The 25,018-nt window shown below is 36.5% G+C and overlaps 4 protein-coding genes and 1 non-coding gene across 5 annotated transcripts; all 5 read right to left on the bottom strand.

Annotated features, from left to right (window-relative positions):
- Nucleotides 1-322: 322 nt before the first annotated feature.
- Nucleotides 323-3,138, bottom strand: LOC147566300 (Zinc finger C-x8-C-x5-C-x3-H type family protein). The gene is made up of 3 exons (XM_086668310.1): nucleotides 2,874-3,138; nucleotides 1,597-2,347; nucleotides 323-1,197 (listed from the first exon to the last, which is right to left on the bottom strand). The coding sequence occupies exons 2-3, from the start codon at nucleotides 2,344-2,346 to the stop codon at nucleotides 880-882; spliced, it is 1,068 nt and encodes a 355-aa protein (XP_086524436.1). The 5' UTR covers nucleotide 2,347; nucleotides 2,874-3,138; the 3' UTR covers nucleotides 323-879.
- A 3,791-nt stretch (nucleotides 3,139-6,929) lies between these two features.
- Nucleotides 6,930-10,619, bottom strand: LOC147566299 (Ubiquitin-like superfamily protein). The gene is made up of 6 exons (XM_086652768.1): nucleotides 10,458-10,619; nucleotides 10,286-10,361; nucleotides 10,065-10,162; nucleotides 9,826-9,962; nucleotides 7,513-7,747; nucleotides 6,930-7,257 (listed from the first exon to the last, which is right to left on the bottom strand). Exons 1-6 carry the CDS (start codon nucleotides 10,458-10,460, stop codon nucleotides 7,090-7,092), a joined length of 717 nt encoding a protein of 238 aa, XP_086508894.1. The 5' UTR covers nucleotides 10,461-10,619; the 3' UTR covers nucleotides 6,930-7,089.
- Nucleotides 10,620-11,536: 917 nt separating this feature from the next.
- On the bottom strand, nucleotides 11,537-14,083 carry LOC147566298 (putative lipid phosphate phosphatase 3, chloroplastic). Its single transcript, XM_086668306.1, has 8 exons — nucleotides 14,046-14,083; nucleotides 13,299-13,521; nucleotides 13,092-13,179; nucleotides 12,849-12,958; nucleotides 12,637-12,727; nucleotides 12,351-12,539; nucleotides 12,194-12,253; nucleotides 11,537-11,829 (listed from the first exon to the last, which is right to left on the bottom strand). Exons 2-8 carry the CDS (start codon nucleotides 13,512-13,514, stop codon nucleotides 11,735-11,737), a joined length of 849 nt encoding a protein of 282 aa, XP_086524432.1. The 5' UTR covers nucleotides 13,515-13,521; nucleotides 14,046-14,083; the 3' UTR covers nucleotides 11,537-11,734.
- A 499-nt stretch (nucleotides 14,084-14,582) lies between these two features.
- On the bottom strand, nucleotides 14,583-14,656 carry TRNAI-AAU (transfer RNA isoleucine (anticodon AAU)). Its single transcript has one exon. It is a non-coding gene; the product is annotated as a tRNA-Ile (tRNA).
- A 114-nt stretch (nucleotides 14,657-14,770) lies between these two features.
- Nucleotides 14,771-18,579, bottom strand: LOC147566296 (receptor protein kinase-like protein ZAR1). Its single transcript, XM_086652767.1, has 2 exons — nucleotides 16,914-18,579; nucleotides 14,771-15,794 (listed from the first exon to the last, which is right to left on the bottom strand). Exons 1-2 carry the CDS (start codon nucleotides 18,397-18,399, stop codon nucleotides 15,136-15,138), a joined length of 2,145 nt encoding a protein of 714 aa, XP_086508893.1. The 5' UTR covers nucleotides 18,400-18,579; the 3' UTR covers nucleotides 14,771-15,135.
- Between the last annotated feature and the right edge of the window lie 6,439 nt (nucleotides 18,580-25,018).

The following is a 25,018-nucleotide window of genomic DNA, read 5'->3' as shown; positions in this document are numbered from 1 at the left end:
ATATACACAAACGGTCTAAAGTGGGGATTGTGTTTTTTAAAGATCGATTATGAATCTTTTCGAGTCAGACATAAAACAAGCCTTAACTCTATCATCTAAAATATCTTCAAGTGACTATTTCCTTTACTGTGATAAGTCGAATTCGGGCAAATGCTTTTATTTGGTGTACATAATAGTACATGTACTTCAATGTAACTATGATGATAATCAATCAGATTCATCCACTCATTATATGATAGGTCAAACAAACAAAAGCAGAAGGATACGATAATTAACGATACCAATTAATTTCAAACATAACTAAAAAGCAACCGAGATGAAGTAATTAACAATGGGATATTGATTACTATTGCCAGCAGGCATCAAGAATCATTCATCATGAAATACAAATGTGAAGTTTGTTTGTAGTCCACATCCAAGAAACAAAGCAGAAATTAACAAATAACAGTACTGTAGTCCACATACAAGAAGGAGAGACATTTGTGGCACTACTCTATCTCCCTGATCTCATTATTACAAAAATTAAACCTTACGCCCTCAACAGAATATCTAGTCCATTATGAATGATATAGAGGGGAAAAAATAATACTAGGAGATCATAGTTAGCTTCACTTAAAAAGAGATAGACAATAATATGAATATGAGGGTGTCTTACTTAGCTAGACTTCTCTATCTATCTTACTAATATTATATCTTTTATATTTATAATTCTTTTTTTTTTCACCAATTCTTATGATTTATTATACTTAATAATACTTGTCTTCCGGTTATTAATTTGGATGTGCACTTTATATACACCACAATCCTCCCACCAATATACGTGTAGTGTCCCAATTACTTAGCTTCTTTCTCTCTCTCTCTCTCTAGACTTTCAGAATCTTAGGCAGTAGTAGTACCTGTAATTCTCTCCTGCTCGGTTAAGGCATGGCGAAAGTGACATCGATGACCATAAGGACAGCTGCCTCCAGAAAGTACCATTCGGCATACCTCAGTTTTGTACCTTGGGTGGCGTATGACAGGTCGTAATTCACTTATGCCATGTGCAAACTGGCAGTGATCTCCATATGGACACTCTCCCGTCTCTTGCCATTTGTTGCATAACTCTGTTTTGAACATCCCTTGATTGTATACATCTAACTCCACTGGTTCTTCATCTTCCTCTTTGCTTTCTCCAGCACCTGGTACATAGACTCTTTGCTGTTCCAATTTACACCCAATATTAATTACTCTTAAACAAATAAATGATATTACTAGTAAGTTAAGACCAAATTCATATCTAAATTTAATTAAACTTCCACATAATCAATATTATAATTATAATATAGTCATTAGATAATCAAAAAGTAGAATATTCAACATATTGAAACAATTAAGATTAAGAAAGAACAGAAGAATATCTGGTTAATTAACTTCCGAACAAATTACTGGAAAACCTAATTGAACTGATAGTGACTAATTAGTAGACAAATAGTTGATGTTCTCAATCAATTACTGGAAAACCTAATATTAGTGATCCAGAAAATTAATTAACAAGTGGAGTAATTGATTAGAAAACAAAATAGTGATTAATTAGGTTATTAAGAGAAAATAATTTACCGTTCCTGTCGCGGTTGGTGGAGTGGAAGCGACGCGAAGTCGATTTGCTCTGTGAGAAGCAGCGGCGGCGTTAATGCCAGCTTGATTCATCTTCAGGTAAGCACTTGAACGAATAGAGATACTTTTAGGTAATGAAACTCTCTGTGGAGTAACCTTCATCTCCGGCTGAAATCGATTGTTGATTCCGAATACACTCGTCGGACTGGTTAATGGAACCAAATCATTAGGCGATACTCTACTGGTATTAGGCAATCCTCCATTATCTCCGATGCAAAGACTTCTGAAATCGTTAATTATTGACATCGATGGAAATCCAGAAGAAACGAAACGATCCTGATGATGAAGTGAAGCTTCAGTTAAGATACTCAAACGCTTGCTCAGATCTTTGTTAAGCATTTTCAGAGTAGTGTTCTCTTGTCGTAGAATTTCAGCTTGATTCGAAGTTTCTTCAAGATAAGTGAGGCATAATCCATAACGATCTATCAATTCTTGGTACTGTAAAGTGAGTCGAGCAAGGTAAAGGCGATTTTCAGTAGCCACATAATCGTTATCTTCATTGGATGATGACGGAGAAGGAATGATGTAACCGGAATTAGAGGAATAATGTTTTGGCGGGAAAATGGATGATTCCAAAGAGCTAAATCGAGTCGGCGATTGATTCTGGTTTGGAGATGCATAGCGTTCATTCATAGAACGAATTGGTGAAAAATCTGATTTCGAATTGGATGCGATTGCTTCGTCTTTCTGCATTCTGTTAAGGAAAAAACAGAGCAAGAAAACTTCAGAAGAGAATCGATGCAATTGCTCAAAGGAAGTATTTCAGAATTGTGAACAGACGAAGATGATGATACAGAGAAATCAGTAAAACAATTGAGAATCGATTTATAAGAAGAGATCTAGGTTAAGATCAGAACAAAATTGACTTACAAAAACAAATGGAAAATGAAATTGAAGCGGAGAAATACAACAAATCCTTATTCAAGAATAAAATAAAGTTGAATCGTTAAAATAAAAAGATCGGATTGAAGCACAAGATTCAATTCTACAGGATTTGTAGCAAGAAACAGCAAATTAACAAATCAACTATTAACAAATTTCTTCAACAATCAAGAACACTAAACAGGAAGAATAAGAAAACCTAATTCATTATTACAGTTAACTAGTTCGACAAACACATTTATTAGAAATCTCAGTGAAGAACATGAAAACTCAATTTCTGATGAATCGATTATCAACAAAGTTAATCGAAGAAATTAGCAATAGTCTTATTAGCTCACCTGATGATGAAGCTAGCGTCAAATAGAAAAAATCTAGAGAGAGAAAGCAGTGGAGTAGAGCTCTAGAGAGATAGAGATCGCGCTGGTGTAGAGAGAGAAAGATAGAGCGGCGGTGGAATAGAGAGAGAGAGAGAGAGAGAGAGAGAGAGAGAGAGAGAGAGAGAGAGAGAGAGAGAAAGAGTGGGGATTGAAATGAAATGAAAGAGAAGAAGAAGAAGCTTTATAGAGAAGTATCGAGCATGCTAACAGTGAAGGGAACCGAGACGGAGGATCTCAAGAACAAATCGTCTTATAACAGAATTGTGGTCCCCACACCCACACTAAACACAACCGTGAATCTGATGTGGCAAGTATCTTCCCACGTGGCGTAACAAACTTCATTATTACTTTTTTACAGAGACGATGCACGTCCGAGCGTCACTTTCCCGTTTTCACCCACTATCTAATTTTCTCAGACGTACGATTATCTAAACAACAATCTCCACCGTTAGATTAATAATTGTACGTCTCAGAATTCTCTATCAGGAAAAATAAGCGGTCCCCACATAAAATTAGGGTCTCCAAAGGGTACCTAAAATGAGATGAAGATTAACACCAAATTACATCAATGCCATCCTTCTCTATTTAGGGTTAGTTGTTTTTTAGAAGTTGGGCGTTTCCTATCTTCGTCTAAAAATTATCAAGGGTCCAAAACCGTTAATCAAAGAACAACACGAGGGTGTCCTAGTAATTTCGGTTTGTCAGAATTTATTAAGGTTTTACTTTCTCGTTATTGGCCAGGCACTCAGGCCTCAATCAAACAGACCATACACATACATCATGTTGCATCTGGCTAGGTTTATTACTATTCCACATTGTCTGTATTTTAGGACTGCTATTTTTAAGAGATTGCATATGTTATCAAAGTCATTATTTAATGTGTACTCAAGCTAGGTTGAGAATCTTAATGTTCATTCCGGTCCATATGTGAGTAACTGATCGATAACGATGTCAAGGCGAGTGTATTTCTATCGGATTATGGAAAAAAAAGACTAACAACAAGAACAACAATTTATTTTCGCTAATATGTGATATCATATCTGAAATACAAAACTGAAACTTGAGCTTTTAACATTCACGGTGACCAAATACAAATTTAGCAAACACGTACTAAAATCAGGGAGAGAGAGAGAGAACATGAAGGTAGGAAGGGAGAAGATTAGAAAGATAGCGAGAGAACGAAGAAAATAACAAAAGGTTAACAGAAGAGTCAAGAGTATCTGAAGACATTTGTTTCTTTGCACGTAATATAGAGATCCATAATTATGCAGGCTAATCGGTTCAGGCATCCGATCGTGTAGTAAGTGATTGGAGAAAACGGTTATGTACCTCAACTGGATGTCTTGCACATGTCTCGAACAGTAATTACCCGTTTGACGAGTCAAGTAGACCCGTCTCACGTAGTGAGTGTACGTGGTCTCTCGTGGACTGCCCGAGTAGCGAGTATCACCACATCAGATATTTTTTTCACCCACCAGTATCGAGAGATACCATTATAAATGTATAACATAGGCACGACAATGGGTGGGCTCTCACGGGCTTGAGGCCATTGGAGAGAAATAATTGAGAGGTCTCTTATTGATCCGGGCGGGTGATACAATTGATACCGTCCATCGGTAAGACGCCCACCACTGTCACTTCTGACGGCCTGACCTACCAAAAAGTTTTAGTTGAGAAAACTGGCATCCCACCTCTCTCACTAGCCATATTTACTTAAGGGCTACCAATTCTCTTGAGGGCAGGATTGGTTTGCATTAGTTGTATACATGTATAGCTTTTTGTTTTGATATCATGGCTCTCAGTTATAATTTGGTGACAAATCAGTGTTTATCATATATCTACTTAGACATATCTGTGTCACATAATAACACATGCTGAAATGTTACAATCTATGTTTGTCAATCATCTACTGGACATATTTTGAATTTAGGTTGCAAAAATGTTTTTAACAAATTTTATAGTTTGAATTAACTAAAATTTTACTTTGACTCAATTAACTTTGACGTTGTTAGAATTAACGTTATGTTGTTAAAGCTAACATACAGGGGCGGCCCGGGCACAAAGCAACCAAAGCGGTCGTTTTGGGCCCCGGCCTAGTCAAGAGCCTCATATATCGAATTATATGTGTTATTCGCGGAACAATAATTAATTTTTAAACAAATTTAAAACATGAATCAAGTTATAGCTTAGTGATTCAAGAGTTTCACTTTTGTATGAGAAGTCAAGGGATCGAATCCACCTCTATGCGTCACATGTTCGGGCCTGTCCTGCTAACATACCACCATTAAACCCATTTTAATGTTGTTGGTAAGGGTCACACATTTCTTATACTTTTGAGTGTTCTCTTTGATATAAGCAATATTTTCTTTCAATTTACACAAATACTCTCTCCCATCTAATAGATAATCTCTTTATGGTATTTTCTTTAATTTAAAGATCCAAGATTTATTTTCATTTTTTCACTTACCTCTTCACTTAATAATAATTACAATCGTATTAGATAACATATGGAACTAAGTAGCAAACATATACTCCTCAACAAAAAAAAAAAAAAAAGTAGCAAACATATACTAATATACTATTATACTGTATCAACTTTCAATTGAACGGTGTTAAGCTTAACTTTAACAGTGTCAAAGACAATTGAGTCAAATTTAAACTCTAGTTATTTTCTGTCTCAAACTACAAAAGTTATTAAAACGTATTTCTTTCATATCACGATTGAAATATAAAATAAGTCTAAATTTATAAAAATAGAAGAGAAAAAAGAAAAAGGAAATTCCAATTATAAGTAGGTTTGATTTGCAAGTTTTAGGTTAGTCCACCAAACATTAATAAGAAGCAGATTTGAAAGGAAAGCAGGTGAAGAAGGAAGTTAGTTAAAGTTGTGACAAAGAAGCAACTATTAAGAAAAATGATTGTTTCTTAACTAGTAGCTTATATAAACTCTCTGACCTCCTTAATCCTTCCTTGTAGCAGCTGTGGACTACAAAACAAACCCATCCCTCCACCAACATCTATTCTTCCTACCTACGCCAAAACCTCTCTCTCTCTCTCTCTCTCTCTCTCTCTCTCTCTCTCTTTGCCCTACAAACCCATTGGCCCAATTGAGTACTTGATGTGGTAACTTCAATATAAAACTTCATTGACCAACATTAGAAGTACTATTCTTCAACAAAAAAAGAACATTAGAAGTACTAAAAGAATAAAAATTTTGAGAACCTCTAATATCCAATGATCTTTGACCTGGTTGAATATATTCTTACTCTTTTCTTTTGTAATTGGTAACCATCAGAGCCAACTGATCTTGATGATTGCCCAAAATTGGGATTTCACTTTTCTTTCTAATGATTAATCTTTTTTTCTCCCCTAAATTTATTTCTCTTAACTTTTCCCTAAAATTCTTTCAGATCTTCCTTCCCTCTCAAATAGTTCCAACAATTATAAAACAGCAAAGGAGAAAAATAAGAGATGGAAGTTGGAACCCATCTAGTTTTACTGGTACCGCAAACCTTGCATTGAGAAAAAAACAGACGATTAAACTCGACATTTTCCAAGTCAAGGATATTAGCATATAATGAATTGGGGTTCGTTTTTTTGTCAAGCTTCGAATTCGCTCGATACAAATTTCAGAATGTTTTTTTCTTCTCCACATTTATGACTTGTGCATCTACTAGTCTAAGTAGATGTTGCAAACTGAATTTAGGTTCATTTAATTCAAATATACAATAAGTCGAAAAAAATGGCTATTTGTAGACTGCCAAAACAAGTTAGAGTGGGGCAAATCCAATTACACAAGTGAGACTAGGACTAGTTAAATCCTAATAATAACATAAACCTAAACCACCTAACCCTTATTGAGCTTCTCAAAATCTCTTTATCTACATTGTTTCACTTATTATAGACAGTACTTTCTATGGAAGTTGACACAAAATTAAATAACAAATAAAGGCAATTTCATCTGACAAAAACCTAAAACATGCTGATAAACAAAAAAGAAGAAAACCAGCCTCTAGGTTTACCACAATTTCATGTTCCTTTTAGCAAAAAAATTGTCTCATAAGTTGTTCAATAAACTTGATAGTTCTCAAGAACATAAGACACTGAGAATTTGTCTTCTGCTTTCAAAGCAAAAATTTGAAGAATAAAAGACTGATCTGTTTTTACCTTAGAGTTGTTAAGCTGACTTCACATGAACTTCAATTATGTCGTCATCTTCCATACCAAGGGTGGCAGGAGTTACAGTAGGACTAATTTTATCACCGTCAAAACAGAAAACCAAGTTCTGTATTTCCCGCTTAACTTTGTCAGCATACATTTTGAATATTCTTTCGAATTTCTCATCCTACAATAAGAACAATATATCCAAATAAAACATGTAAGTGCGGCAGATTCAAGATGGAGACCCAAAGAAGAACCATAAATGTGGGTTGTAGTAGTGAAAGATTGTTACAAACAAAAGTTGCAATCAAGGTAATAGCATGATTTGGCAGAGCATGAAATCGTAAGAATCAGATTGTAATTATATATATATATATAAGCTAATAACATGCAGATAAAGAAGGAAAACTTTAAAGAAGTGTTGAGAGTCAAGTTCTACCGTGAATACACGAAATTGCTTAGGTCCATCCTTGTCCTGGATAGAAATAACAATTTTGGGTCTATCATTCTGAACCTTTGATGGTTTATCCACTTCAGATTTTTTTTTTGAAAAGTTATCCACTTCAGATTCAGGAGTTACTGAACTACAAAGGTCCCTTTTAGCCGACTCTTCTACAGCTCGCACCACATCTTTAGCTGATAGAGCAAACGATGCTAATTCCTGCTTCTTTAACCTACATAGAAAACCAAAGTGTTTGTAATATGTTAAAACAGGAAAAATGAAAATCGGGTAATATTCTCATAAATCAGAAAACAAATAATCATTCAGGATACTCGATCAAATTGAGAGTAACAAAACATATTTCTAAACCACTTCCATAATCCATATAAACGGAAATTATGATGACCTCACAATGGGATTAAAGCTCTGAGCAGAAGAAAAATAAAATATAAGCTAGAGATCCGATTTATGAGATTCATTGGGAAACAGGAGGTCTTTTTTCGCTGACTTTTAAAAGATGCTACTGCAATCATTTTTCTCAAGAAGTTCAACTAAATAAACATGGAATCCTGAAAATGATATTTAACAACTATGTGGTCAATCTTCATCTGTGTACACAGATCCAGCACCATGTAACCACGTAAAGACAGTAAAAACAATAGGAGTCAAATTCAAGATATAATAATCTTCATAGAATTTATTAAAAGAGTAAGCATAGGGCTGCTCATTTTCTTGTTGTTAGTAAGGGCAAATAAAAATTATATAGATCTGTTAAGAGAGCCACAAGTAAACAACTTTTGCAAAACAATAACAAGAATGACCATGGCCACAAATCTACTTTAATTGTGCGTCCACAAATTGGAGTATAACTTTGATTTCTCATTCAACCTCAAGCATTTAGTGCCACCTAAGTCATCACTTACGCCAATTCCGTATTTCCGAAAATGAAAGATAAGAATGGCTTGAACTTCTGAAAAATATCAGGAACCAGGTCCAAATCTAAAATACATTACCACAGGTTCCTAGCTAGGAAAAAAGTTCATCACCCCATCTGACTTCACCTTCGTCCAGTTCTTCACCCAATGAATTGTTCAACTGTTGAGTATTGACAGTGCCCTATGTAATAACTAAATAAATAAGCTATTCGAACTCTGGCAATTGGCATTCTCTACTACCCATAGCTTCCAATAGTTCCATGCCCCATACAAAAGAGGCCATACAAATAGTTTCTAAGTCCACCATCTCATCCAAGTAAGCAAGTCCTCACTCAGTTCCAATGCTTACTCGATGCAAAATATAGGTGTGCCGCATTAGAACTTACACCTCGGTGTTGTAGTAACTTTCTTTGTTTTTCTTCAACTTCTAGAGGTAGTCAAAAGGGTAGAACTGAACGAAAGCATTCATCTCCTTTAACTTTACTATTAAAAAATTAATGTTCTAAAGTACTACAAGCAAATTCAATAAAACATACTATTAATAGAATAAAATACTATAACTAAATTAAAATATATGAGATTGATGCCTCGAGCGCATCGAGGCGTAAAAATGTTTTTTAAAACATTGCTCAGTTCTACCAAATTATCATTAAATTCATCCCGGCCGGTGTTGTGACATTATCATTTTCCATATTTAACGTGTGTACTTGTCCCTCTTCCATTGAATCACTAGAACCTATTATGTGCCTCCACAAAATGTTCTCAGACATAGCAAGATGGTAACATTCAGGTCAACTCTATTATCAGACTTACCAAAAGCTCTAATACCTTTCTTCCTCTTGATCCTAATCACTAACTTCATCAAGGATTTGATCCATCTTTTAAACAATACATTCAAACTACTCCGTCCTTCGCCTTGGAGACCTTTCAACAAGGGAACCTTGACCAACCCAGCAAGTTTTCTTATGACCAAATGACAGACATCTGTACAGCTCCATGGAATTTCTCTTATACCAAACATTAGTAGAATATGAACAGAAGCTAGCCTCGACTTAACAATCTTTGTTCCTAGGTAAACTACAAATAGACAAGTGCTAAGACAAAGCTCCTTTCTTCCTTCTACCAGTGAGGTCCACAGAGATGAGAAATTAGCTTACTAATCGATAGTGTTTCTTTCTTTTTTTCCCTCTAATTTTGTTTCTCACTCTCTCTCCAGTATATATTCATTGATACAATACAAGGGCCATCAGTATTATGATGATACCGTAGTTATAAATGAACCAACAATTCTACAATATAACAATGCTTCTGAAAGAACGGATAGAGTGAGTTCGAATCAGGCAGAAAGGAAAAAAAAGGAGGGTTCAATGTGCACCTCAACTCCTTGATTGTTGAATCCTCCTGTTGTGGTTTTCTTGAAGCTTTAAGAATCACAGGTGGAGGAAGAAGCCAGTCCTCCTCCTTTTCATCAACCACACTAACAACTTCACTGCTCTTTCCAGGTAAACAACCCTAAAATTTAACAGGGAAAAAGTGGAAATTTTCAATTCAAATTCAAATCGGATTAAGATGTTAAATCTGAAAAAAAACCCAAACAAGAAAGAAATTACTAACAATTGAATCATCATCATTATTATTATTATCGTCTTCTAGTTTTCTCCGTTTTGGAGGAGACAATTTCAAAGCTTTTTCCGTATCAGAACAATCATCATCTGTTAAAATTTGAGAGAGAAAACTATAACTACTAGCTTGTAAGACGAATTCATTCATGACAGATTGATTAAATTAGAAACAGATAATAGATAGAGAGAGAGAGAGAGAGAGAGAGAGAGTACCGTCGATGGATAGAATATCGATAGGCTGAACACGACTGTAATCAAAGAGAGGTTCGAATTCTTCGGTTGTTTTGTCCTGCAATAAGAAAAGAAGGAAATCAAAATTCAACAAAGGAAATAGAAACCCTAGAGAGAGAAAGAGAGAGAGAGAGAGATGGAGAAGAAAGGAGACCATTGGAACGAGAAGGAAGTCGATAAATTATTGTCAAGGTTTTGAAGTTTTGAATCATGATTTAGCCCCGCTCAACTTTTCCGAATCCTTCTTATACTATTACGGGTATAGGGAGTTTTGGTGGAAACTGAAACTTCCTCCGGACGCCTTACTAGATGGATTGACTTCACGGCCGTCCTTACCTAGTCCTATTGGTGTCAAACGGGTCAAGTTGGGCCGACCCGTCAGCCCACGGGTTTTTATATCCTTGTTAAAAAAAATAAACTGATTTACTCTCTCACGTAGGACTATTATCACACACCCCTTCACGTGTGGGGTGGTTAGCTTGACACGTGATTTTTTTTTTCGGGTAACGTGGAACACGTGTGGTTTTTAAACCTATCACGTGTGACTTTAGTTCTGAAATCATGTTAAATTTGCGGTCATCCAACACAAAACTAATTAACAATGAGTGAAGAGGACTAGATAGCTCTTCTCCCATGTGGGACTATTCTCACAACGACCTCACGGACTTAAGAGAGAGTATTCAACCAATACACCAAAAGGTGGTGGACGGTCCATTGTCATCAACACAGTGTTTTAGAGGATCAAATATAATAAAATCCATGTCAAAATGATCTTTAAAATGATCTCACATAGTTTAAGAAAAAAATTAAAATGTCAAATGGTTTAAGGTCAAATCAATGTTTCTATGTAAAACAAATACTCCATCGTTAGAGAGTTCAGAGAGACAAAACAACATTTCGGCATAACACAGTTGTATGTTTTGCATATGACATGTCTTACATTGTATCAAAATAATCATGATATAATTAGTCATATGATATCTTACATTGTTGAGTCTGAGCCTTCTCTCGGTGAACGGGCAAAAAGAAAGATTTTTGACGAAAATTACTTATATTTTCCTCTGCTCACTAGTTGATACTGAATACAAATACATCGAGGACATTCTTCTATCGGATATAATTAGTTCCAAATCAATGAATAAATCTAGTAAAACTACAAATCCACTTATAAGCAAGAAGCACACTATATATACCGTCTTCTACAGAAATACGATGTCTAGCAAAACAATATTACAAGAAGATACATTACTATTTTCTTGTCAAACAGACACATTTTTGGTATGTACTAGTACAATATGAGGTACTAAATCAAGTTAATAATGCACAGAAGCTTAAACAAAGATGTCTACATAGTTACATCATGCCAGATTCCAGTTCAACCATGGCTGAATCATGTACTCCAGCTATACCCATACATGTATGTTCACATCTTTAGACTGGTTCTTGGAATTCTGCCATCTCCGAGTTAGTTCCCTGTCGACCTCGTGATTCTTTCAACATGCGAAAATATGCATAAGGTCCCCAACCTATACAAATGGTAGAACTGAGTCTTGCAAAAAAGCCCAGAGTTCATAAAAGGAAGTGTTCAATCTGATATCTAGGATTGGTCTCTTCCTTTATTGGCAATTGGTTTTGAATTAGATGCCAACAAACTTAAGATGGTATTGAAGTTACGCCAACACGTATTAGGCCCCAACAACTAAAATTTCAGCCAACAAAGAAGACACATTTTAGGCTATAAGTTGCAATATGTGAGGAGTCGTAGGACTATTGGTTGCGAAGAATATCTATTTGGGACATCTCCACTCATTGCCGATTAGTTTTGAGTCACTTCAAAATTTAATACAAAATAAAAACAAAAGGTAAATGACAAAGGTCTGAATACGTTACATTCATTATGGTACGGGGGTGGGAAGAATTGCAGGTAACAAATCATCGCCACTGCTAGACCTATAAGTAGGAATTTTTACGAGTTGTAAGTTGGGCCTAAAATACTTGCCCGAAATATATTTTAACGAAAAAAAACTTTAATTACGTTGCCACAAACCTAAGAGACTTCCTGCAAACACATCTTGCCAATGGTGCCGATAATCATCGACTCGAGAAACACAAACAAGAGATGCAACAAGTAGAGGAAGAAAAACAATGCATAGCTTCGAGATGTGCCCCTCACGATCGAAAGCCTTTACTTTTCCCGCTAAATATAAGGAAAGGAAACCAAGACCTGCAAAGGACCCTGCAAATGAAGCATAGATATTCATGAGTTGCAATAGGGACATTCCTGTCATGTTTAGATTATACAAGAACCTTAATAGAAGTAGACCATTGCATACATGAAGCATGCCCACTTGGAAAACTCTTATGTCCTTCTTTGATCACTTTATCCACTCCATGACAAACAACATTTCCAAGTCCATCGTATACCTAAAAAATAGCAGAGCAAGTAACTCATGCTCAAGAAACGCAATATTTCTCTGTGTGTGTGTGCGCGCGCGCGCGCGCGCGTGTATAGAGAACTGTGCTTAGTTTGAACAAAGGAGCATACATCCTTCCCGTCCGGAAAACAACGCCAGAAGAAGTCTGGACGAGGCCGACCAACTGCGTTTTTTATCGAATCGGTAATGACTCCCGTTATCATCACAGAGTATAAGAGGCCTACTCTTGCAGAAAATACATTTCATCCTTATCAAATTTATAAAACTTTTCCTGCAACTAAAAGTGTTCTATTAAAAGAATTTTAATGTTATATAGTTGACAATATGAGTATCTAAGAAAGTAAGAATATCACCTAGTATTCCATAGTGCAGATCATAAACGTCTCTTCTACGATAATATATAGCATTAAATATGATAAGAGGCAACACAACTGCATAGAGCTGGCTAACAGAAAGAAAAAACTCATTAACTACTGCAATTACTTTTATAATGGGGTAAACCTTTCATCACAAAGTAAATAATAAGTAAATTAATACTTATAGTGAAACGTATAACTTACAGGAACAGACCAGACAGGAACTGTGTTGCTTTTAAGAGGATATTTCAGACTAGTCATCATATCCTTCCCAACAAAGCGATAAAATGGATTAGTAATATTAAGAATGATATCTATAACTACAAGAAGCAAAAAGATAAGCCAGTCAAGCACGTGTTCTCTTGCTAATTTGATTCCATGTGATTTTATAGTATGTTTACCCAAGTGAGCCTCCCTCATCCTTTTCCTATAACAAAATCGAAAGAAAAGGATTTGTTAAATTTGTAAACTAATAATGCACTTAAGATGACCTCGCGTTGGGATAATCTCACATTGATTATGGAAGGACTACTAGCCAGTTGGGAGTGCAGGTCGGACGCGCGCACAAGACCCCCCATGACAAGGGCCCTGTGCAGATGCCCGATCCGCACGACCCTGACTAGCATAGGCGTTGTATGCACATTCCCCATGAAAAGAAGACAAAGATGATAAAAAAACATGGCTGGTCAAAACAAATAGCAACAGAAAGGAGGTTGTTGTAAAAGTTGTATAGAGAAAGAATTCCTTGTGAGTTGTGTCCCTATTACTAAGTTCAGCATACAAAGTCTTTCCAGAATTTCGTTAAGTACTTCGAAAATTTAGGGAACCAGAACCAACATTGATTCACTTCTCAATTACTAAAGATTGTTCATATAGGATTCCTTAGGTTATTTATGTGTCAAGTCAATGCTTATGAAACTAATTTAGAGTATGAAACAAAATTTTACTAACCTTTTACAAGATCCTCCTTCCAAATTCCTGCAATACCTTTTTTTTTCTAGCGGAGAGAGAGGGAGAGAGAGAAAGAAAGAAACTGTATTAACTGTTTTCAGAAAAGAGTTTATATGTAAGAACTTATTGACTTCAATACCAAAAGATTCTTATCAAAAGAGACAATCAAACAAGAAAAGAAGACCGAGAAAAGTCTTATTAGAGGTCTTTTTCGTCCTGGTATATGAGAGCTAAGCTTTTCTATGATAGGCCCAAGTGTTCTATATTACCTCATAAAACATATTTGATAAGCTAGCCTAAATAATAATACGCTTGATAAAACGTGCGAAGATAGTCTCTTATTATTTATTAGACCCCCCGTGAGCTCCATAACTTTCTTTTGACTTTTAAAAGTTGGTAGGAAGTGTTAACAAATTGCAGATAACATTCACACATTACTCAGATAAAATAGTAAAAGATTACATACACTCTTGGATTTACCAAAAAAAAACACTTCGAAAAGATCCAACGTAGTCAAACAATTCGGATATAAAAAAGTGGCCCATGCAGGTCTCGAACCTGCGACCTTCGCGTTATTAGCACGACGCTCTAACCAACTGAGCTAATGGGCCACTGACAAAAGAAATATCAACTTAAAGAATATTACCGTTATTAGTAGGTTGGTTTTCGTTTGAATAAGAAGGAAACACATGAAGCTCAGAATTATTAAGGAAAGCAGATGCAGGTTTAGGGTTTCTTAGTTCAAATGTTACTCCAACAAATATTTCCTTCTTACAATTTCAGTTCAAATATTACTCCAACAAATATTTCCTTCTTACAAGAGACATGAGAGAGAAAGGTAACATGTGTATTTTTTGTCCGGATACGCGAACCTTCCTATTACAAAGAGAGAAAGGGGGAGAGACAGACCTCTCCACTGTGTCTATATGCAACCAAATTGTTAGAACACCCAATCTTATGGTCTTATCTACCTACCCATTTTTCATTCTTTTCTTTGCACAGCCCAAATCCTTCTTTCCCTCGTGCAACCGATGGAGTTGCTCATGCTGTGTGATTTCTCCTTGCACATGATCCACTAACATTTAACATTTCAATCCAAAGCAACAACTCTGTCTAAAGATTCCGATATATACCTCATTGAGGGCCTTCTTTCGGGACTAGTTTGGACACAAGCTAAAGCAATTTTTAGTACAACAATGACTTCCTCCTCTTTCTCTATCTCACGAGCTATGGTCGGGTCCAAGACATCACCTAAGGGTTTCTTTTCTTCAATACAGAGCTGAACCCATCTAACCAAATCCATTTCTGTTGTACCAACTTGAACCATCGGCGATCTTCCTGAGACCATTTCTAGTAAGATCACACCGAACGAATAAACATCCCATTTTTGTGACGGTTTTACAACTTTCAGTGCTTCAGGAGCTTGGTAATAAGGCCCCAAACTAGATACGGAATTGATACTCATAACTTCAGATGGTGCAGTTTGCTGCTGTTGTTTTTCTGATGCTATTCTGTTCGATTGCAGAGTTGGAGTTGCACCCGCTATATTGGCAAGTCGACCGAGTCCAAAATCGGAGATATGGGGTTCCATGTTTTCTCCAAGAAGTATATTATTTGGCTTCAAATCTCCGTGTACGTATTTCTTGGGACTGAATTCATGTAAATGAGCTAAACCTTTTGCAATTCCTTTCATGATTCGTAGTCTAACTGACCATGAAAGAGGCGTGAAGGATATCATTCCGGCCTTCCCTGTTGAGTTATAAGAAACAATCAAAACGAAATATTAATTTATACGGGTCTTGAAAATACGACATTAACTTGAAACTAGCACCAACTAGTAAGGCTTACAAGATCCAAAACTGTTTAAAAAACTAACCAACGACACATTCGGCATCTAAAGAAGTTTAAGATCGAGATTGTACATGTATTAAGCTTCTGAATTTCTAACTCACAAGTAAATGAGAACGAGCAGAGAGACCATATATGATATTTAGTTGGTTAAGAAACTTCCTTTGGCAATTATGAGACTATTCTTGCACGCTTCCTCACGTGTGGTGATCGAGCCTAACACGTGGTTTTTTGTGGGTTGATAAAGAGCATGTGACGCGTCAGATTGCCGGATTGGTGGGCCTATCAGTCTATCACGTGGGGCCTATCTCTAGTACCACATTATGTATGGTGGCAGTGGCACCCAACTCAAAAACCAATTGTGATCAAGTAAAGAAGCCCTATACATTATTTAGTTGTTAATGGGACTCCTCTTTGGTTTAATATGGGACTACTGACTATTCACATATTCTGCCCTAGCACCTACCGAATTAAATAAGACATAACCCTTTGTAAAATCTATTTGGCATTACTTCAATTTTCTAATAACAAGAGAAACATTGTATTATTTTCGTTCACTTATAAGATAGGTAAGTAAATCCAAAAATGTTAGCAATAACAAGAGAGCCTTGTCCCTTCGGCTATATGTTGGTGTACATGGAAGGCTAGAAACGAAGGAATTTTTAGGGATTCCATCCCAGCCTTCAAGGTAGCGGAGGAAGATGTCTTGGGTGTTCTTTTCCATTGGAGTAGGTCCCTCGGATGGACCAGGTCTTTTTCGTATTTTGATTTTGTGTCGAATTGGGGGGGCATCTTAAGTATGTAATTGTTTCAGTTCCCCCTCTTTTTTCCCCTTGTATAGTCCCTTGTATTCTTTTTCCCCCATATTAATTCAAAATTTTCAAAAAAAAAAAAGAAGTCTAAGAGTCAACGCACCATCTAACACCCAACGGCAAGGACTTCACGGAGTAAAGTAGAAGTGTAAGAAATATATTCTGTACATCAAAAACTCGCATATTAAGTTGAAGTTGGAATATTTACCATGAAGTGCAGCAGAAAGATTGCCATTCGGTATGTACTCGTAAATGAGCAGCTTTTCGTCGATGGACCAGTAATAAGCTTTCAAAGTAACTATATTGGGGTGCCTTATCTTACCAATTGCTTCAACTTCAGTTTGAAACTCTTTAAACCTTTGAGTTCCTCCTTCACCTAATCTTCTTACTGCTAATATGAGTCCATCTTCAAGCACAACTTTATACACAATACCGATGCCACTTTTACCAAGAACGAAAGCAGATGCCTTAAGAAGCTCGTCAAGATCAAAACCTAATTGCACATCCAATGGAACAAGATCACTCTGCTCCATACTATCGGAAAAACTGTCAGACTCGTCTTTCTTGAAACATAAACACTTTTTCCTTCTTCTTGACCCTTTCTCAATATTACCATCAATTTCTTCTTTATTCTTCTTACAAGAACAAAATTTCCAAAAGCAGTAAGAAAATAGCAACCCAATTAAGCAAATTCCAACTACATCACTTGCAACAATAGCAATCACAACATTCTTACTCAACCCTTTGTTTTTTCGACCCTTACTTCCGCCATTATCAACATTCGAAGATGGAGAATTCCCTGGTAGAAAAGGAATAGAGCTCGGACCACCTGCACCAGGCGAGCCCGATGGACATGGGTTTCTCAAAGGAGGACCACAGAGACTAGGGTTTCCTACAAACGCCGTCGGTCCCCTGTTCTCTAGTGCACCACTTTGGGGTATTGGTCCACTAAGATTATTGTAAGTAAGATCAATATAAACTTTTTCAGGAAGATTACCTAAACTTGATGGTATAGAACCAGAGAAATGATTATGTGAAAGATCCACAGTTCCTTGTAAGCTAGATAAGTTACCCATATCACTAGGAATTGAACCAGAAAATTCATTAAAGGAAAGATCAAGTTTCTCTAAAGAAATCAAACCAAAACCAAATCCAACAGGCAAAGAACCAGTAAAATTGTTTTGTCTAAGAATTAGGGTTCTTAATCTCTTGCATTCAACTACAGACTTGGGTATTGAACCATTCATAAAATTTTGTGATAGATCTAAAGATTGAAGATACTTGAGGTTCCCAATTTCATTAGGGATTGAACCAGAGAAAGAATTCCCATAAAGAACCAAACTTTGAAGTCCTTGAACATTAAAAAGCTGAAAAGGTAAACTTCCATAGAATTTGTTGTTTCTCAAATTAACATGTCTAAGAGAAGAGAGATTTCCAAGACCTGAATCAAGTAATCCAGAAAGTTTCTTGTTTGGGATACTAACAGAGATAACTTTACCTTGTTTGCATGTAATCCCATTCCATGAACATGGGCTTTCATCTGTTGAGTTCCAGTCAGTCAAAGAACCTTCTGGGTCTTCATTAATGGAGTTCTTAAATGAAAGAAGAGCGATGCCTTCATCATTCAAGGAACTACCACCAAGAACATTTTTGTTGCAGAAAAGGAAAAACAAGAAAACACATGGTATAATCATCTTCAAAACTTTCTATCAATGAGAAAGGTGGAAATTTTGAGGAAGAGGATGCGAAGGAAGAAGGTAGTGTTGAATGTAGAGAGAGAAAGTGTGTTTTAGGGAGAGACTAGAGAGAGAGAGAGAGAGAAGAGCATTGGGAAAGTAGATTGTGGGAGAATCCAACTATTCAAGTACTCTGTTAAGTCTGATGTAATTTCTCACGAGATAATGGTAGCCGATAAATTGACACGTGATTATGGAAATAGCCGTTTGTCAGACTGACTAATTTTGACCCCACTTGACTGAAGAATCCAGAACACCAACTTTTCTTTTTCTTTGTTAGTTTGTTTAAGGTTTATTTATTTATTTATTAAATTAATATTAACAACTTTTTTAATAATTAAATATAACAAATTGATTAATAATCTGTTTTGTTATTCATGTTGTTGGGAGCGTGACAATTTCATTTTGAGACTAAATCCTTTGATAGTAAAGAATTTTAATTTTAATCAATGGCTCTTTAGTCTTTGGCTGATTGACAGGGTTCGGATATCAAGATTTGTATTTTTTTTTCTCAGAGACGTTTAATTAGGAATGAGAGAAAGGATCTCAAATGTTCCGAAATTTCATTTTTCGAAACAGATTAACAAAAATGTACAAAAATTCTGTTGCAATTTACCTACTAAAACCATGATTTGAGACCTTATTAAGAATAGGTTGATATTTTGCTTTGGAGTTGGATTTCATAGTACTAGTTTATGAAACATGAAAAATAATGCTTTGTCTATTGTTTAAGTAAATTGACAGCTTACAATACTTGTAGGAGTGTTGGGTCTCAGTAGACCTGAACAATATTAGTATTATAAAACTATTCGAAGAAAAAGTAAAATGAAATAATATGCCCAATCAAAAAAAAAGAGATCATGTTTCTCAGCAAAAATAAAAAGATCAATGGATCATGTGTTTATTGAGCCACCAAAAAAATCATGATGTCTCTATAAAGATGGGATCTGATCGGCTGATCCTATCTCATTACTTAATCTATAATTGGGAACACTTAAAAAGTAAATACTCTGAATAAGCAATAAGGGTGAGAGAGAGAGAGAGACATGTCTTTGCTTTACAGCTTATTCCAATGGAATTAATAAAAGAAATTAATTGCAGTGGTTCTTTTCTTTTGAAAAATGTTAATACTACAATAACACCAAGAACCAATAGGAGGAAAGAGGTGGGTTCTTCATACGTGTATGTACAGGTCATTTTGTTCAAAGTGGAATCAGAACAAAATCCAATGGATAGAGTTTTATAAGGAGAAAGAAAGATAAAAACATACATGTCCAATAAATTAGGAGAACAATATAGATATTGGCTGTGGTGTTGGGGAAAGTATGCTTCCATTATAGATTCATTTCATTAAGTAGCAATTACATCTAAAGGTTTTACATGTTTCTAACTCATCACTTATATCCGTACCGTGAACCGACTTAAGCGTCAGAGCGTCTTCATAGGTATCTCCCTCCATCTGAAATATGCGTTACGACAAAAAAAAAAAAATCGATTGTTACAAGATTATGTTCCTAAACTGATTACTGAGAAACTACTGTTCGACGTTACCAACAATAATTTCTCTTCGAAATCTCTTAAAAATACAGTTTATTTTTAACTAATTTTCACTCCCTTACCAATTGTTTAAAATTAGTTACACATTTGGATTGTCACTGCCTAGTCACCCATGAACATAATATGCATACTATTACTACAAAACAAAAATCATGTCTAGCTTTCACAGATGAAGCTTGGATTCCACCAAGACTTGAAAGTCTACCGACAGATGAGAAGTCAATTATTAATGTGAAGCGCCATCACAGGCGGTGTCTACTAAAGAGGGAATTTACATAAATGGTGGACTGTGATATATATAATTAGGTGGGGTGTGTGTGGTCAACCACCCAATCAAATTTTAATAGTAGAACCTCCCTCGGAATTAAATGCCATGTATGTGAACACTCCCAAGACTCTTGGGGGTCTGATTTTACATGATACAAACATCCGACATGAGTCATTAGAAAAGGGAGTGGCTAAAGGCACCGGGCGGAATTGTTTTTCGCGCCAGGTGCGTGATAGACCCGGTACGGATTGGCTGCCAACTAGGGAGGTAACCGGCTAAAGGCACCTGGTGGAATTATTCTTCGCGCCGGGTGCCTAATAGACCCGGTACGTATTGACTGCCTACTAGGGAGGTAACCAGCCTGCACCCATCTTTTTTTTCTTTCTTCTCTTATTGTTCATTCTGGTCTCTTTTCTTTCTCCTTTTTCGTATCATCATCACATTATCATGAAAAATAATTTTGTTTCTAAACCCATCATCATCGACCTACGATGAAGAATTAGAGAGATAAAGACCCTTGTTTTAGAGAGAGAAGTAGAGTAAAAATATCATGGGAATAACTTTGATTCCAGACCAACCTTGATCTATGATGGAGAATTAGAGAGAGAAAGAGCCTTGATCTAAAATGATGCAGGCGCATAGGCGTGTGGGCCCACGTCCACGCGTGCCCACACCCTATTAAGTCTTAATAGTAGTTTATTAGTAGAATAGAAGTTACTTTAATTTGATATTTCTTTATTTTAAAGTTTCTATGTTTGAGTAGTTTATTATTTTAGGAATCCTAGTTTGAGTCTATCTAGGAAGGCTTATTATCTTATAAAAGGGGATCTAGTCTATGTTATTATTCACCTTGAATAGAAAATCAATTGAAGTTATTAAGAATTTAAGTTTAGTTTATCGTTTTCTTTAATTGTTCTTAGTTTATTAATTGTTCTTTAATTATTCCGCTGCGTCTACATCAAGTGGTATCCAGAGCCATTTTTTTTAACCGATCACAATGGTTAATCCTACCGTTCCTACTCCAACAATCAAAGAGAAGACACCAACTTTTGCCTCCGAATGGGATAACATCAACAAGAAGTTATCCTCGGTTACAAATTTGGAAGAAGCTTTCGAAAATTACAAGAAGGAAACCATGGAAAAATTTGACAATTACAAGAAGGAAACCATGGAAAAATTCGACAATCACAAGAAGGAAACCATGGAAAAATTCGATCAAGTCAATGATTCGATCATGAAGCTATCTAAATAACTCGAAGGCATATGTAAGTCTCCCTCTTCTACCACTACTCCTTCTTCTCCTACTTACATTCCAGCATCATTATCACTTCCAACCACAACACCAACTTCAAATTCCATACTTGGTCAACCTAACATCAACCCTACATCACCACTATCACCGGCTTTCCCACTCATAAAACCCACAACACCACCTTTCTCTTTCCACGATCAACTAACATCAAACAAACCCGATTCATTCTCCCATTATTCCACCACTAACCCAAGTACCACCCAACCATACCCTTTTCAAACACCAAGGCAAAACTATTCCCCGAACACCACCCAACTCGAAACCTTTCCCCAAAACCACCGAACCGAAACTTCCCGGCCTATCATGGATACACCTATTCGTCAACACTCTCGTGCCATCTCACCACATCTCACGCCCAACCGAGAAACACCCCCTCATCACCACCAACCCGATTATCACCACCCCTCCAATCAACACGATCCGAAAAACGTCAACCATCCAATTAATGATTTTACGGATAGCTACACCCCTAACCGAACCCGTCTACCCGATTCGGTCCCGAACAGACCCACTCCAAACCGAGACATGGGTCAACCATTCATCAATAACCAAAACCGTGAAGATCAATTCGAGGCCGACTACAACCCTTACCAACATGAAGCTCGTCCACCCAACCGGTCCAACTATTATGAGCCAACTAGATTCAAAAATCGACCAACCTATACGGAACCGAACCATAACGGTTCCATACAACGTAACCATTATATTCGTCCCCGTCACAAGTATAATGATCCGGATGACTACCACCTAGAGGATGATCACGATTCTACACTACCTTCGTCTAAGTACCGTATTCGCATGGACGTCCCGGCTTATGACGGTTCCATCAACATTGAAATTTTTTTGGATTATATAGCTCGAATGGAAATCTTCTTTGATGTTATTGAGGTTTATGGACAAGAACAGGTTAGATGTGTCACTGGCTATCTTTCCAAAACAGCGTTAACATGGTGGAAACAAGAATCTGAACAACGACGGTTATCTAATCTTCCTCCCATATCCTCGTGGTCTGAACTTAAGCCACTTATGATGGCCCGTTTCCTCCCTCCAGATTATGAAAATCAGTTATGTCTGGAATATCTTCGTTGTCGTCAAGGACGACGTTCGGTTGAGGAATACGCCTCCGAATTTCAGCGTTTAAGTATTCGGCTTAATCTACCCGATACTGAATCCATGAAATTGGAAAAATTTAAGGATGGTCTTCGAGGTGACATTAAGGATCTTGTCAACCTCCGTCCTTTCTCTTCCGTATCGGAATGTATTAGTGTGACTCGATCTTTTGAATCGGATTCTAGATCAATTTTCAGGGGAAACTACAATCGTCCTAATTATATTCGACAACCTACTGATGATACTGATCTTTCGAAACAAACGGATGACGGAGTTAAGATTGTTCCTGAAAATCCTTACAAAAAACAACCTCCAGGTAAGTGTTATCGTTGCTTTGAGACAGGTCACTATTCTAATAATTGCCCATTACGTGGTAAGGCAAATTTAGTGGAAAAAGAGGATTACTTGGATGAGGAAGCCGATCATGTCAATATTGACCCGGATTCAGGTGACCCTGTTATGTTAGTAACTCGTCGGGTGCTTTTTACTCCTCTTGATCATGATCTTTCTCAACGGAAAAATTTATTTGTTACACGAGGAACGGTCTTGAACAAGGTTTGTACGATTGTTATTGATAATGGGTGTGTGGAAAATTTGATTTCTTCCAAACTTGTGGCCTACTTGGGTATTCCTACTATTCCTAAACCACATCCATATCATACTGATTGGATTCAATCCGGTACTGCAACCCGTGTTGATCGAATGTGTACTTTTTCCCTCTCTTTTGGCTCTTTCTATTTATCTGACATTACTTGTGATGTTACCGATATGGATCTTTCCCATATTATTTTGGGACGTCCTTGGCAGTCGGATGTGGATGCTATTTACAAGGGCCGTTTGAACGTTTTTGAATTTCCATGGATGAAGAAGATTATCACATTGTTACCGATTACGAAAGGTTCTGATGAGCTAGCTTCCATCATACAATCGGTTCGGGACGAACCTTCTGGGGAACGGGGTGCTGATGCAGGCGCATAGGCGTGTGGGCCCACGTCCACGCGTGCCCACACCCTATTAAGTCTTAATAGTAGTTTATTAGTAGAATAGAAGTTACTTTAATTTGATATTTCTTTATTTTAAAGTTTCTATGTTTGAGTAGTTTATTATTTTAGGAATCCTAGTTTGAGTCTATCTAGGAAGGTTTATTATCTTATAAAAGGGGATCTAGTCTATGTTATTATTCACCTTGAAGAGAAAATCAATTGAAGTTATTAAGAATTTAAGTTTAGTTTATCGTTTTCTTTAATTGTTCTTAGTTTATTTATTGTTCTTTAATTATTCCGCTGCGTCTACATCATAAAATCACCACGAAAAATACTCTCTGGAACCCTAATATCGGACTCGGACCGGTCTGAGCGGTTGTAGACTGGTCAGTCTGAGACTTAAGGCATGTTGTGGACTGACCAGTCTGAAACCTATAACAAGGTCTTAAATTGGATTTTGGACAGGTCGATCCATGCCTTGGTGCCAATAGATGTTTAGGGTCACACGAGATTCACTGCGTGCTAACACCAATTTTCGAGTGTTTTTAGCGGCTTCCTTCCTGCCATATCAGCATTGGATGCCTGGTAAACATAAATTCAATTGTTTCATTTCCAACCAATCACAGTGATAGTCGTTTACACCTCCATGAAGTATAGGCACATCATATGATTATGACAGTTGGTTGACTAACTAACATAAATACCACAAGTTTGGTCGTGAGATGTTGTCACAAGAAGACTTCTAGTGTGTTTTCAACCAAAAAAAAAAAAAAGGAAGACTTCTAGTGTCAGAATGAAGAGCTAAGGTTGAAATGAATGCTTTCAACGAAAGAAAAAAAAAAAGAAGGTTGAAATGAATGTATATGGGCAGGGAAACTGTGTTAAACAACAATGGTCTTTGGTGTGGTAGAGAGTGACCCAAATAAATCCAATTTTTGTCGTGACCTCAACAATTTATGTTGTTTGGGTCATTCAAAATATTTTTTGTCGAGCCAAATAGTGTTTTCTGTTCAGTATATTGTGGAGTGTAAGAGCCTTTCTAACCTAAGACGAAGAGGGATTACAATTTTGGAACGAGAATTGAGAGTTTTTCCTGGAATAATATGTGTCACTTACAAACATTAAATAATCAACCGTGATTTTTCATTCGAAAAACCTAATCGACTTTAGCCTGACAGTCGACATTGTTAGTTAGGATGGACCAAGTATTTTCAGATACTTGACCCACTTGTAACAGAAAAAGAAGATATCTGGCCCATAGAAACGACCACGCCAAGTGTCGATTTGAAGTTGGCAAACCCTTTCGGGCCATGTACCGTTTTTGTAATAATACTGATAGTTCTTTTC

Source organism: Eschscholzia californica, unplaced genomic scaffold (genome assembly GCF_041429995.1).
Source record: "Eschscholzia californica isolate CP2 unplaced genomic scaffold, dmEscCali1.0.p SCAF_1, whole genome shotgun sequence".
NCBI classification, from domain to species: Eukaryota; Viridiplantae; Streptophyta; class Magnoliopsida; order Ranunculales; family Papaveraceae; genus Eschscholzia; species Eschscholzia californica.
Note: the sequence above shows the minus strand (reverse complement) of the source record. Positions and strands in the feature narration are given on the sequence as shown.